The sequence below is a fragment of the Anolis sagrei genome, chromosome 2 (assembly GCF_037176765.1).
Source record: "Anolis sagrei isolate rAnoSag1 chromosome 2, rAnoSag1.mat, whole genome shotgun sequence".
Classification (NCBI taxonomy): domain Eukaryota; kingdom Metazoa; phylum Chordata; class Lepidosauria; order Squamata; family Dactyloidae; genus Anolis; species Anolis sagrei.
Window position 1 is genome coordinate 110,495,745 of NC_090022.1, and position 12,952 is coordinate 110,508,696.

General features: G+C 37.8%; 1 protein-coding gene across 5 annotated transcripts in view; it reads right to left on the reverse strand.

The window, feature by feature from the left end:
• The window catches only part of GABRA1 (gamma-aminobutyric acid type A receptor subunit alpha1), a 44,661-nt gene that overhangs the window by 13,252 nt on the left and 18,457 nt on the right, over window positions 1-12,952 (reverse strand). For all 5 annotated transcript variants that reach the window (XM_060764979.2, XM_060764978.2, XM_060764976.2 and 2 more), the window contains exons 5-7: window positions 8,667-8,887; window positions 6,166-6,248; window positions 3,319-3,462 (exon numbers count right to left, since the gene is read on the reverse strand). In XM_060764979.2, the coding sequence (XP_060620962.1) occupies window positions 3,319-3,462; window positions 6,166-6,248; window positions 8,667-8,887 (448 nt within the window). The remainder of the gene's footprint in view (window positions 1-3,318; window positions 3,463-6,165; window positions 6,249-8,666; window positions 8,888-12,952) is intronic.

Here is a 12,952-nt window from a genome sequence, read left to right on the forward strand (position 1 = left end):
CACATCAGAAATAATTTAGAAACCATTATTCATTTTTTAAAGAAACAAAACTCTTAAGAAATTACATAGTACAAAACCAAAATATAGAATGCTAATATCAGAAGTTTTGACAGTGGCAACCTGGCATTTAGAAAAGATGGGGTGTGCTAGTCATGCAGAATTTCTTCTCCCTCCCCTGAATTCCAAATTTGAAGGGATCTTGGAGGGAAATTTTGCAAAGCCCTTCTCTTAGAATATGATGGCTAAGTTTGCACAGACCTCACCATTATTATCTGTTTATATCTTAGATGAAGTTTGTTCACCAACCCTGTATGGTGACTCACAAGTGGCATAATATAATCTTATTTCTATCTTTATTTTTAGCTGCTTGAGAGTGAAGAAATCGTGTGAGTTGCCTTGCAGCTGGCATGGTCATAATATCAGGCCAGCAAGTTGCTCTCGGCTTGGGAGTCACAAACTGCAAGGTGCAGGATGGATTGATCTGTGAATAAAGTCAGAGAACTGGCCTTCTTTAAAGAGAAAGATTTTGCCCAAATGTCTTTTTGATCTTTTCTTGATCTATGAATTATAAATCAGTTGGGTGGCTTTCATCTTCTTTTTTAAAGAAAAGTGCTCTGTTAAGATTGTCTGTGGCGCCTGTTCACAGTTTAATGGTTTTTTGTGAAACGGTATTTTCCAGAAATTAAACAGGCATCTCATTTTTAGTCTGATCATTTGTGACGATTAGTTGAAAAATTAATATCTTGAAAAGGTCAAATTCCTTTGGGGCCCGATAATGCAGCGTCACGTTCTGCACTGACATAACTGAAACAAAATAACTGTCAGAAGAGAAAAGAAATGAGCCAGTCCAATAATCAAATGGAAGCTCTGCCAAAATTAGAAGCGGCATAAATGGTGTCAGGCTTTAAAAAACTAATGACTGAATCTAATTAGTGAGTGTCACTTTCCAGAATCTCTGACCATTGCCATACTGGCTGGAGATTCTGGGAGCTGAAGTCCAGCCATTTCTAAGGATTGAAGACCGTGAGGCGCTGGTTTCATACAGCTTTTGTCTGAGTGTTATCTACTATATCTGGATAGATAGTGGGGAGAAAGAGTCAGAGAGAGAGAGAGAGGATAGAGAGATATATTTAGACAGTAGGTAGTAAACAGATAGATAGGTGCAATTTATTTTCTCTTTCTTCTCCAGTTCGTTCAAACCTTATTTGTATATTCTTAGCAATAATTTAAACAAAATCCTGGTGACGACCCCTTTATTCTTTCAAAGGAGTGGATCTCTCTTGCAAACTGTTTGAGACTAATGGTTGCAATTTCATCTTTGAAATTTAATATTTGATATTGTTCTTTCCTTAATATAACTGCTTCTCCAGTTTGTTTTGCTTCTGTGTTCCTGTTTTTGTTATTTTTATTAGTCTGTGCAAACATCTTGCGCAGAACTTGGCACTAATCATAAATAACAGTGATTAATGTCTTTTAAGCCATTATGTTAATTTTGTTCTTGATGCCTTTGCAAATTGGGATTTCTTATTTTTTTCTGCCTGAGCTGCCTCATTTCTGACAGCATTGACAAAATGCTATGAAACAGTGACTTGAATGTTAACTATGTTCTTTCCATTAGGATGACATTTTGGATTGGAAAGCAAACCGTAGGACCTGTAAACGATCCCTCATATCCCACTTCTTGGAAATAATTACTTGTTTGCACACTTCAGAATAGGGTACATTTTAATACAGCCAGAACAGTCTTAGAAGTATATTTACTTCATCGAGAACATGGAAAGCCAATCTGTGGCAAAGAGATATATAGAATTTTAGGTCCCAAATTAATCTCCTTCAATGGGAATACCTGCTCATCTTGAAAGAGTGATATGGTTTGGTTTATTGAGCATTCAGTTCCAAATAGTAGTGAAGGCTCATCCTGATCTCAGCTTTCAAAGCTGGTTTTGTTTTTTCAGAATCAGGCAAAATGAGCTAATTTGGTTACTTGGATATCCTAGTATTTGACCCATGGTAAACATTCCCAAAATGTGGTGCAGAATTGCTTAAGGTTATCTCTGTTTCTGTCCCTGAATCTTTTTCTGAAAAACCACTTGATATGAATTCTAGTATTATAATCAGCCATCACAGAACTGGACAGTTGATAAGACAGAATTTTAAAGAAATATTTTAATTTTCTGTAGTTTGGCTTTTTTTTCTCATGTCAGGAGTGACTTGAGAAACTACAATCGCTTCTGGTATGAGAGAATTGGCCGTCTGCAAGGACATTGCCCAAGGGATGCCCTGATGCTTTACCATCTTGTGGGAGGCTTCTCTCATGTCCCCACATGAGTAGCTGGAGCTGACAGACAGGAGCTCACCCCACTCCCAAGATTCAAACCACTGACCAGTCCTGCCAACTCAAGGGTTTAACCCAAAACGCCACAAAAAAACCTGTTTGCTGATACAGTTTTATTTATTTACATGCTTAATATATTTCTAGGCTGAAAGTCAATATTAATCCCAACTATAGGAGACCCACTAATTGAATTAAATATGCATTGAATTAAATGTGTTTCAATAGACCTGCTCTGGCTAAGACAATTACATTTCCCCACTTGGATCAACAATTGTTGATTTCATAGGAGAGAATCCTCTGTGAGTTTGATCCATGTGAAGAAAACAATTAATTATTTAGATATGCAGCACACTAGTTTGACTAACATCAACATAATGGAAGAACTTAAGAGAGCATTTTAATTTTTTTCCATAATAGCTCAGGTACTATCTGCACATGAAGTAACAATGTTCTGAACATGTAAAGAACAAGATATCAGAAAAAGCTTCCTGGCTATGAGATTTCATCCCCTTCAAAATTTAACAGTCCTAAGCCCAATTGTTTCACAATTACTTGTTCATTTTATATTGAATTTTCGTAGCCTGCTCTAAACACATGTGCACACGGACACCAAAGATAGCTTTAAAGTGTCTCATTCTTAGAATTATGGGTTTTTTCCCCCTGAGGCATACAAAAGGTATTTGAGGATTCAGAATGAGAGCAACGTTATGCTCAAATTTTGCCATTACTCTGAACTGGCTCCATTTTTCCTTAGCAAATCTGTTGAAAACTTTGGAATGCCATTATTACCTGGAGAAAGAAGCTGGATTTCACTAGTGATTTTTAAACACACACCTAACCCTCACTCCCTAGTTTTCTAAGCTTATCTTCTTATCTAAAAAAACATGAGGTATATGTATTTTAAAAATCCATCTATTGGAATGGTTATACATTTCACTCCATACCTACATCACTTCACACTGATTTTGCATTTATGTACTCACCTGTACTCGACTGCACTATTCCAGAATCTACAGTTTGTCCCATGAGATCATATTGGTTCAGTCGAGAGCCATCCTCTGCTACTACAACAGACAGTGCAGGTTCCTTTGTCCATTCATACACTACTTCTGATTTTGTGTAAGCATCTAATTGAGGGGGAAACAAGTCATTTCCAAAGGTGTGACATTTTATTTACTTACCTGCCCATCATTCCAAATATAATGTACTGTATATACTTGAGTATAAGCCAACCTGAATATAAGCTGAGGCACCTAATCTTACCACAAAAAAACGGGAAAACTTATTGACTCGAATATAAACCTAAGGTGGGAAATGCAGCGGCTACTCGTAAATTTCAAAATAAAAATAGATACCAATAAAATGGCATTAATTGAGGCATACAGCTTCTTGTTTCTCCTTCAGAAGTCTTCTGGGAATGATCAGTAATGGCTCAATGTATGCGATTAAGAAGAATAGCCTGAATGCTCACCAGAAGGCTGCATACTATATCAAACATAGCTGTGCTTGCAAACAGTTCAGAATTTCAACCCTGATTCTGCTTGACTGATAAGATTATTCAGATTGGAATTCCTTGGCACACACCTTAAAGCCTTTGTTTTTTTTTTAACAAAGCTTATCAAAATCTCTTCCCAAATGCTAGTATTTTTAAAGTATTTTTTAACTTCATTAGAGTAGCAACGAAAGAGTAGCACGAAGCCTGGACCTCATCTACCACTCCTGCCTCTCCATGTGGCAATGTTTTTTTTTTCTTTCATTCACAGTGACTCACTTTAAAACCCCATAAAATGAAACAATGGAATTGGTGTGATGACTTCCTAAAATAGCTCTAAATATTGTCATTGACTGGATCATATGCATTTTTAAATTAGTGCTAAAACTCCAATAAACTAACATGCTCATATAAAGTAGGTACACCTGTACTTTAAAAGCTTATCAAAATCTCTTCCCAAATGCTAGTATTTTTTAAAGAAGATTATTGGAGGTGTAATCACTTCCTAACATTTTTCAGATGAGAAACTGATAGTGGTTGAACATGCAGCTTATGTCAAGAGCTGCTGTAGAAGCAGGAAGAGCTATTGAAGCACCAAACACCCAGTTTCCAAGATGAAAAGCCATTATATTAGGAGGGAATTTGAGGTAAAGCTTTTTCTCTTGATGGGTTCTCTTTTTTCACAAGCTCTATCTCTTTGCCCCTTCCTTTAAAGCAGCCTGTGTAGAGTTCTGAAGGGAAAACATGAAGGGACACCACTGCTTACTTATGGTAGGCATTGCTAAGAGCATCTTTTGATCACTAGAAACTATTTCATGCTGAACAATTAGAGTATTACCATTTTATTTTAATTTCCCTGTTTACACGCTCTGGAATCCTAGGATTTGTAGTTTGTTCAAAGACACCAAAGGAGCTCCCTAGCTGAGTATCCCTTCATCTTAACTGCCAGTCCCAGATTTCGGACTCAGTTTTTTAAAGCAACATCAACATGAGGACCTTAAATGGAATCAAAGGCTGGAGTTTCATTATTGCTGCACTGGTGTGCTGAACTAAGCAGTTTTCACTTTTCCTGTTTAGTGAACAGGCACAGGGTTAGGGTTCTTCCAGTGGAGAGGTCCAACCAAACTGCACGGAAGATGTAGAAAAATATATTTTATTCCAATGGGACATGTAGAGAAATACCCGTATTTACTCCAATCTAATGCACCATCGAATCTAATGTGTACTTCAATTTTCAACTCTGAAACCAAAAAAAGTATTTGCTGATTAATGTAATGCACATCAGCAAAAGGTGCACTATTTGTAATATGGCCATTACAGTTGCTGCCTGCTTAGATTTACTTCTTTCAAAAGTTTTAGAACACCAAAACTTCTAGCAATGGAAAAGAAAACCTTGGGTTGCATCAATGCTGTAGAATAAATCAATTTTAACTGCCTTGGTTCAATGCTAAGGAGTCATGAGGGCTGTAGTTTTACCAGGACTTGGGCCTTCTCCACCAAAGAATGCTGGTGCTTCGCCAAGCTATAAATCCCAGGATTGCATAGCATTGAGCCCTGGCTATTAAATTATAGATGGCATTCCTCAAACTGGAGCTCCAGTTGCTCCTGAAGCAGCTTCCCCTTTTGCTTTGGCTCAGCACAAAGTTTACCAAGGGCCCTTCCACAGAGCCATATTACCCAGAATATCAAAGCAGAAAATCCCTCAATATCTGAGCCCACACTGCCATATATTCCAGTTCAAAGCAGAAAATGTGGGATTTTATTCAGCTGTGTGGAAAGGGCCCAAATTACACCAATCTAATGTGCACCCTAATTTTGACGAGATGATTTAGTCAAAAAAGGTGAGCATTAGATCTGAGTAAATGCAATATGTCCCAATGGTTTCTACACTAGTGTTTAATTTTTTTAAACAAATTCTTAATACTGGTTTCATCTAGACCTTTTAAAACATCATAGTGATCCCTAAATGTTTTTAATTGGATGGAAATAGGATAAAATAATGACTTCTTCAAAAATGCTTGGGGACAAACTCTCACATTCCTTGTAGGTCTTCCTGATAAAATGTAACTGCAGTACAAATAGAAAATCTCTTCCTCTATATATGCTGTCTTCTCACAGTACTTTTGTTCCCCAGGTCTGCAGAGGAGCCATTTTCTCTCTTTGGCTATTGTCTGTGACAGCTATTGGAGTATGTTTATTCATGTAGAAAATCATCATTTTTTAAAAAAAAAAAAAGAGAGAGACTGGAAAATATATTTACACACATATAGTCCCCGGCTTTTAAACAGCCTGGCTCATGGAAAGAAAGTGAGAAAAATTATTTTTGAAGTCAACTTACAGCTTCCAAATTTCAATGGGCAAGCATGTGCATCCATGGGAAAATCTTCTAAATGCATTGGACATTCTGCTCTCACTGTGAGCCTGTCAGGAGTGGTGGATTGGAAATGGGCAACAGAATAGTTTTAGAACAAATAGTTCTAAATAAAACAAAAGCACACATTCATTTGCAGCATTGATAACATGCTATGTCAAACAATCATTTGCACATACTGAAATATTCTTGCTCACTTGGATGTTTTGGTTTTTCACTCCCCAATTAAATCACTTGTACAATTCCGTAGCAATGGAATGGGCATCTTGTGCCACAGTTCTTGACATTTATAACATTACTGTATATGCTGTAGTGGGGCATTCAGCCTTTGTACTGGACTGATAGTATGAAAATACTCAATAAAACCAGAAACCAATCTCCAACATGTTTATTCTCCAACATGTTTATTCCAATGCTCATTTTAGTAAGCTCACTCAGGAACAAAGAGTTGCCAATTGTAATAAAGATGATATTCATGAAGTTAGATTTCTACTGTAACCATTTGCATGCCCCCTCAACCCAAACCCCTGTGTAATATCATGCTACTCACGATGGCCTCTGATCTTTTCTTGCAAAGCATAAAATGGCTGAATACATAGAATCAAAAATATTGTTTATTACTTACATTTGTATCCTATTCTATGTCCAGGGATTCATCTACACTGATGACTTAGGTGTATAGCTGGATCAGCCCTACAGTGGCCAAATGCACTGAATGTTTGCCTTTGTGTTTGTGTATGCTGGAATCCGCCCTGAGTCCCCTTGGGGAGGTAGGGCGGAATACAAATAAATTATTATTATTATTATTATTATTATTAATAATAATAATAATAATAATAATTACTAAATGCTGCATGGTGCTGATCCAACTCAAACCAAGGCAAGGCTACCTTAATGCAACCATGCCCCAGGTTAAGGTAATTTGGAGGAAATCCCAAATCCTTCCCTCAAGCTAGCGGGGAGTAAAGACAATTGAAGTGGTTCCGAACTGGAACCAAGTACAACTGCCCTCACTGTCATCATTGCTATCTCCTGTTCCCTAGACAGAACAGGGAAATGGGATGGCAGACCCCATGCATGCTGAGTGGGATGGGAGGGGGATTTCTCCCCTCCCAGATTTCTTAGTGGGGTGGTGCTTTGGCTGACATCAGTCAGAGCATCCAAGACCAAGTACACAATGTCTCACCACTGAAACACAGCAGGGGAGGGAGCTCCCTGCAGCCTCTGGGGCATTTCAGAGATCTCTGTCTTGTATCCATTTGGCCTCAATCTGGAGTCCTAGACAACAGATTGGATTTGCATCCGTAGTCAGTGTAGAAGGGCCCCTGTTCAGTGGTTCTTCAGGTGTTATGGACTTTAGATCTCAGAATACCTGACATCTGGCTGGGGCTTCAGGAAGTTGAAGTCTCTAAAACCTGGAGGACTAAGTTACTGATCTAAGTAATTTAGATTGATAACCATTCAATTTCTGGTTCTGTCTTCATAATAACCTTGAAGTGTGGATTAGATAGAGACACAACAATTAACCCGAAGTCATCTAGCAAACTTCACGGAGTGGAGATATTAGGTTAGGTAACATAAGAACACAGTGAGGTACTTTATACAAACAATTGATCCATCAAGCACAATAAAGTCAGTACTCTACCTGCTCCTCCTGGATGGAAAAGAAAAGAACAATACCACTCTCTTTCTTATATATCCAACCTTCTCCCCAAAACTGGGACAGATTATCAGCAAATTTCTAGGAATTCAAGTAGGAGCCCTTCCTACCTGAATTCTCTTCACAGAATCCTAGTGAGTTTCTGTCTGAGTACCATGCCAACCTGGCCATACTTAGCTTCTGAAATCAGATTAAATCAACTGCAGTCAAGGTGGTGTTCATTTTCCCTGAAGAACACTCTTAACTACTGCACTTCTGCAGAAAAAAATCCTAGCCAATTTGTCTTTTTTTCTTTTAAACCCCCCTCATTGTATCTTTAGGGATAAAGACAAGAGGTATTCATCTTTTTCAGACTGCAAAACAAGGTTCTTTATTGGGATTGGCCAAGCAGATCAGAAATGTATATCCAATGAAATGTTTAATTGCACTGGATCTTGTAAAGGAAGCATTTCATTCTCCCTCCTCTCTTCTCACCTCCAATGTGTGTGCTGGGGCTTCCAAGTGAGATAAAAAAAACCCTTCTTGTCATGGTGCTGCTTTGTGCCAGTGTTCAAATTACATACTTCGTTCATAAGGCAGTAATTCCCAAACCTGTTCAGTGAAACATGAAGCCTTTTGTACATCCCAGAGAATTCAGTGGAGCTAAATAAGCTTAAAGGTCAGAAAGTGAGAAGAAGAAAAAACAAGAACAAATAGGAAGGAAAACCAGCTATATTCAATTTATCCTTTAGGGGATGTGCCCATCATTTTAGTATGAAAAATTCTACTTCTTTTCATAAATGAGATAATGTCATGTTGCAAAGCTCACCTCATTGTATAGAGCAGAGTTCCATCTTCTGTAATCCTCAGGAGTTTGTTAGGCATAGTCATGTTGTGAGCTACTGATTTTTTTCCATTGTGGAAAAATGTATCAGGTGTCCATATTTTGCTGGCCATTAGGTTATTAAGCCTGAGGACTTGCATGGGTCCTTTGAACTTCAGTCTTTCATCCCTCCAGCTTTGCCGGAAAAATACATCTATTGTGTATTCCTAAAATAAGACAATAGGGAGCATTGAAAACATTAATCAGGCAATGAGGGCATTGAAGAGGGATTCCTTTAAACACTGTGTTTAAAGAAATCACAGATGTGTATTCATCCTATTTGTCATTGAATTCTGAAGGTTAAAAAGCAGAGGATAAATAGAAGAAATGTTAAGATACACCCTATCTCACATAAAATGAGGGCCCTTGAATTTAAAAATATGATATAACCCTTCTAGCAATGGAGGATCCCTTTCAAGACTTACCATCAATACTTGAAAGAATTGATAGTAATAAATCATATATTTTGACTATACCCAAGCTGGAAGCATACCAGAGAACCACACTGGTAAAGGTCCAGGAAAATTTCCCAGATAGAATATCCTTTTTAGAGCATGAGCATGTGAAATAGTGCATATCAAATTTGTGGATATGGGGGTTGTACTGTAAATGTGGTGGAGGCTCCTTCTTTGGAAACTTTTAAACAGAGGCTGGATGGCCATCTGTCAGGGGTGGTTTAAATGCAATATTCCTGTTTCTTGGCAGGGGGTTGGACTGGATGGCCCATGAAGTCTCTTCCAACTCTTTGATTCTATGATTCTATGAAATGGAGGTTAGGCAACCATAAACAGCATCCCTTCTGGACAGGGCTCAGGATGCTCTTAGCACTTCATACAAACTCCCTTCCCTCAGCAGCTGTCAGGCTGCAAGGGAGCTCACTATTTACCAGAAGTAAGGGTAGAAGGCAATTCAGATGTTAAAAATGTAGATGTTCTAAACTCCCAGGAAAAGAAAAGAAGGGACCATTCCATCTGTAAGAATAATCTTTTTTTACCTCTCTAAACTGAGAGCAGCCGTATCTTCATCATCTGAATTGCCTCTCATTTCCCTCCTTCCTAATAATAAGCACCAGAGTACCTGCTTAGTATATGATCTCAGCCCATGCATCATGTTCTACAGAGGACATCATTTTATTTGAAGGGCTATCCAGTTCAAGCTGAATTTTAAGAGAAAGAGGAGAGAGCAGAATCCTCCATTTTACTAATCTAGAGTTAACACTTGAGAAATAAGGGTGAGTAGGTGTGCAAAAACATCAAGTTTTAGGCAAAGATGTTCCTCTCTTATCTTCTCACTTTGGTTGTGCAGTTCCCCTTCTTTGGGAATGCTTAAGTGTCCATCCAAGTGACAATTGCTGGAGTGTCCAGGGAAACATTTCAGTAAGAATTTTTTCAGGAAAAAGCTAGAATAGATTTATATTGTGTGTGTGTGTGTGTGTGTGTGTGCACATATCAAAGACATACTGTATTTATTTGATTCAAAGATGCATTTTTTTCTCCATATAAACATCTTTAAAAATGCGGTGCTTCTGCTTCTTAGAATTGTGTGTACTCTATACATACACACAGATATAGCTTTTTCTGTTGGTGATAATGACATTAGTGTGCTGACAATCAATGGATTCTTAAAATCAAATAAATATGGTATGTCTAGCTCTGTGCCATGCAAACAAGTATATGAAACTGAGAGAGGTTTATGAAACCTCTAATGAACATTAGTCATCAAGCTTTCTGCATCTTGGCCTTTAAATGAGGACAGTCTATACAGACATGAAAGACAAAAGAGACTGTGTATTTTTTCATAAAAATCCATCCTCCTCTAATTGCCAAAATCTGCCATATCCGTGAATGCCTAGAGAGAATGCTATGGGCATTTCTTTCTCATCATTCTGAAGGAGGTTACTATTATTATTATTATTATTTCAGGCATTTCTATCCTGTCCTTCTCACCTCCGAAGAGGCACTCAGGATGGCTTACAGCAGGCAGCCATTAGATGCCAAAAAACCCCCCATTAAAACACACAGTTACAATTAACACAATTAAAACAATTATAAGCATTCAATTAAAAAACATTCTGTTCTTCATCTTCATGCAAACCCCTACATACAGGCCATCAATTATTATGTATACTTTAGGATATACCAGTTTTCAGCTGCACTTAAATAAATTCAACATTTCTTCTTAACAAGGATGAGATGCTAGATATAAAACAGATGCTAGGATCCTCTTCCCATCTCCAGAAATGATTACAATTACTTAATAATAAAGAGGGAGATTCATAAAATAAAGGCCAGTTACAATAATGAAACACTAAGATATAGTCACCAATGGATGAGCTTCTTTAATGGAAGATCTATAAAGAACTGTTAGTTTTTAAAGGCTACTTATGGTTAATAGGCACCTAACCATATCTGCAGCACGGTCCTCTCAGAGTATCAGAGCTTTAAAAAGAGCATGACATCTGCATTGGATCCTGTGTCCATAGACCTCAACATTTCTAGGCAGGAGCCAAATTACATATATGCCACAAAATTGTATGCATCACATAATTCCACCAAAGAACTTGAAATGAGATTTATATAGCTCCGGATGAAAACCTGATGTACCGATCAGGTTATAGACACACTCCTTACACAACACCAACAAAATCTAAGTTAATAGAATGAAAATATAGAGGCAGGGAAGTTATTGGTTTATAAAGGATAGCATTGAAAAACAGGCTGAGTAGAATCATTAACAGAACAGTGTTCCAAAGTATTGCAACAGTGTTTGTGTTCAATATATTTCAAAAGGAGCATTCACATTTAATTTTGCAGCAGTAGTTGCAGTTCCAAAAGGAATAGGCTTTCAAGCAGGTATACTTTATCCAAGGCAAACATACATTGCATATATATAACTGCATTCACCTGAAAATGTAGAGCAGTGGAATTGCAAATATGAAGAATTACTATTACAAATTGATTATGCTTTCTTAAATTCTTTATTTATTATTAAACAATGTCAAATAATAGTCTGTTTACTAATAAATACTCTGCATTTACAAGTGTTTCTTTGAATGGAAAAATATTGTGTGTGGTTTACCACAAGTTCCTAGTGAAATCTTTTTGAGGCATTTGAGGGTTTCGGTTTCCTTTCAGTTTATCTTTAAGAAAGTGGAGAACTGAAAATTATTTTTTTAAGATCTCCATTGGACTTTTTGTAATAATATTGCAGCAAAACAATAACACAGATGACTCATATGGCATCTTAAAGGCTAACAGGGTTTTTTTTTAGCACAAACCTTCATGATCTGCAATGAACTTCATCAAATGTATCTGAAACATCTGACATGAAAGCTAATGAAAAACAAAATGTGTTAATTCTTAAGGTGAGCCAGGACATTGGCTGAATCTACACTGCCTTATAGCTTAACTAGCACAGGGCCTCATTGGTCCTAAATCCAGAACCGAGCCCATTCCATGGTTCCAGAGCACCATCCTACCATTGATCAGTTATGCTGGTTTCACCATGTCAATACTGATCAGGCTTGTTACAAGTTACTTCTCAACCTCTGAGGCAGGTGATGATGATGAAGAAATTTCTAGAGACTCAAAAAGTCAGGTTTCTGTACATTACAAAACACTTGCTAGGAACAGACATTATTTTGCAGTGAAGGAGAATGAATGGAAAGTTCACCTCCAAATAGAACATGAGATGAAATGATATAGCACCAGTTCTATGTCTGATAAGTAAAAGTCTTCAACCATAGACTGAACAAACAGGTACTGCCTACTATTATTTCTATTTCTCTCATCTGGTCTACTGAATGTCTCTGAATGATCTCATCTCCACTTCACCTAGGACCTCATCACATTGATAAATTTCCTCATCCTAGAATAGTTTGCCGATACAGCCAGTATGGAGCTGGCTGGATCCCATCATGTAACACACAGCTATTTCTGGCAGTGCTCCATTCTGGCTGTATCAGCAAACTGTTCTAGGATGAGGAGATCTGAACACGGGAGACTACCTGTGTTCAGAGTGAAAATGCTGGGGACAGTACAGGAGCAAGCCAGAAAGTTATGCTTTCTGGCATGTGGTGAGCAAGTGGGTGATGCAGGTAATGCAATGCACTGGAAGGCTAATTCGCCCCACTGCCCCACAATTTGCCCACTACCCTATGGATTCCCTCCATCAAGGGCCTCCATGTGATGAGGTCTCTAGTGATGTGTTCCTTATGAGAAAATCTTTCCTTC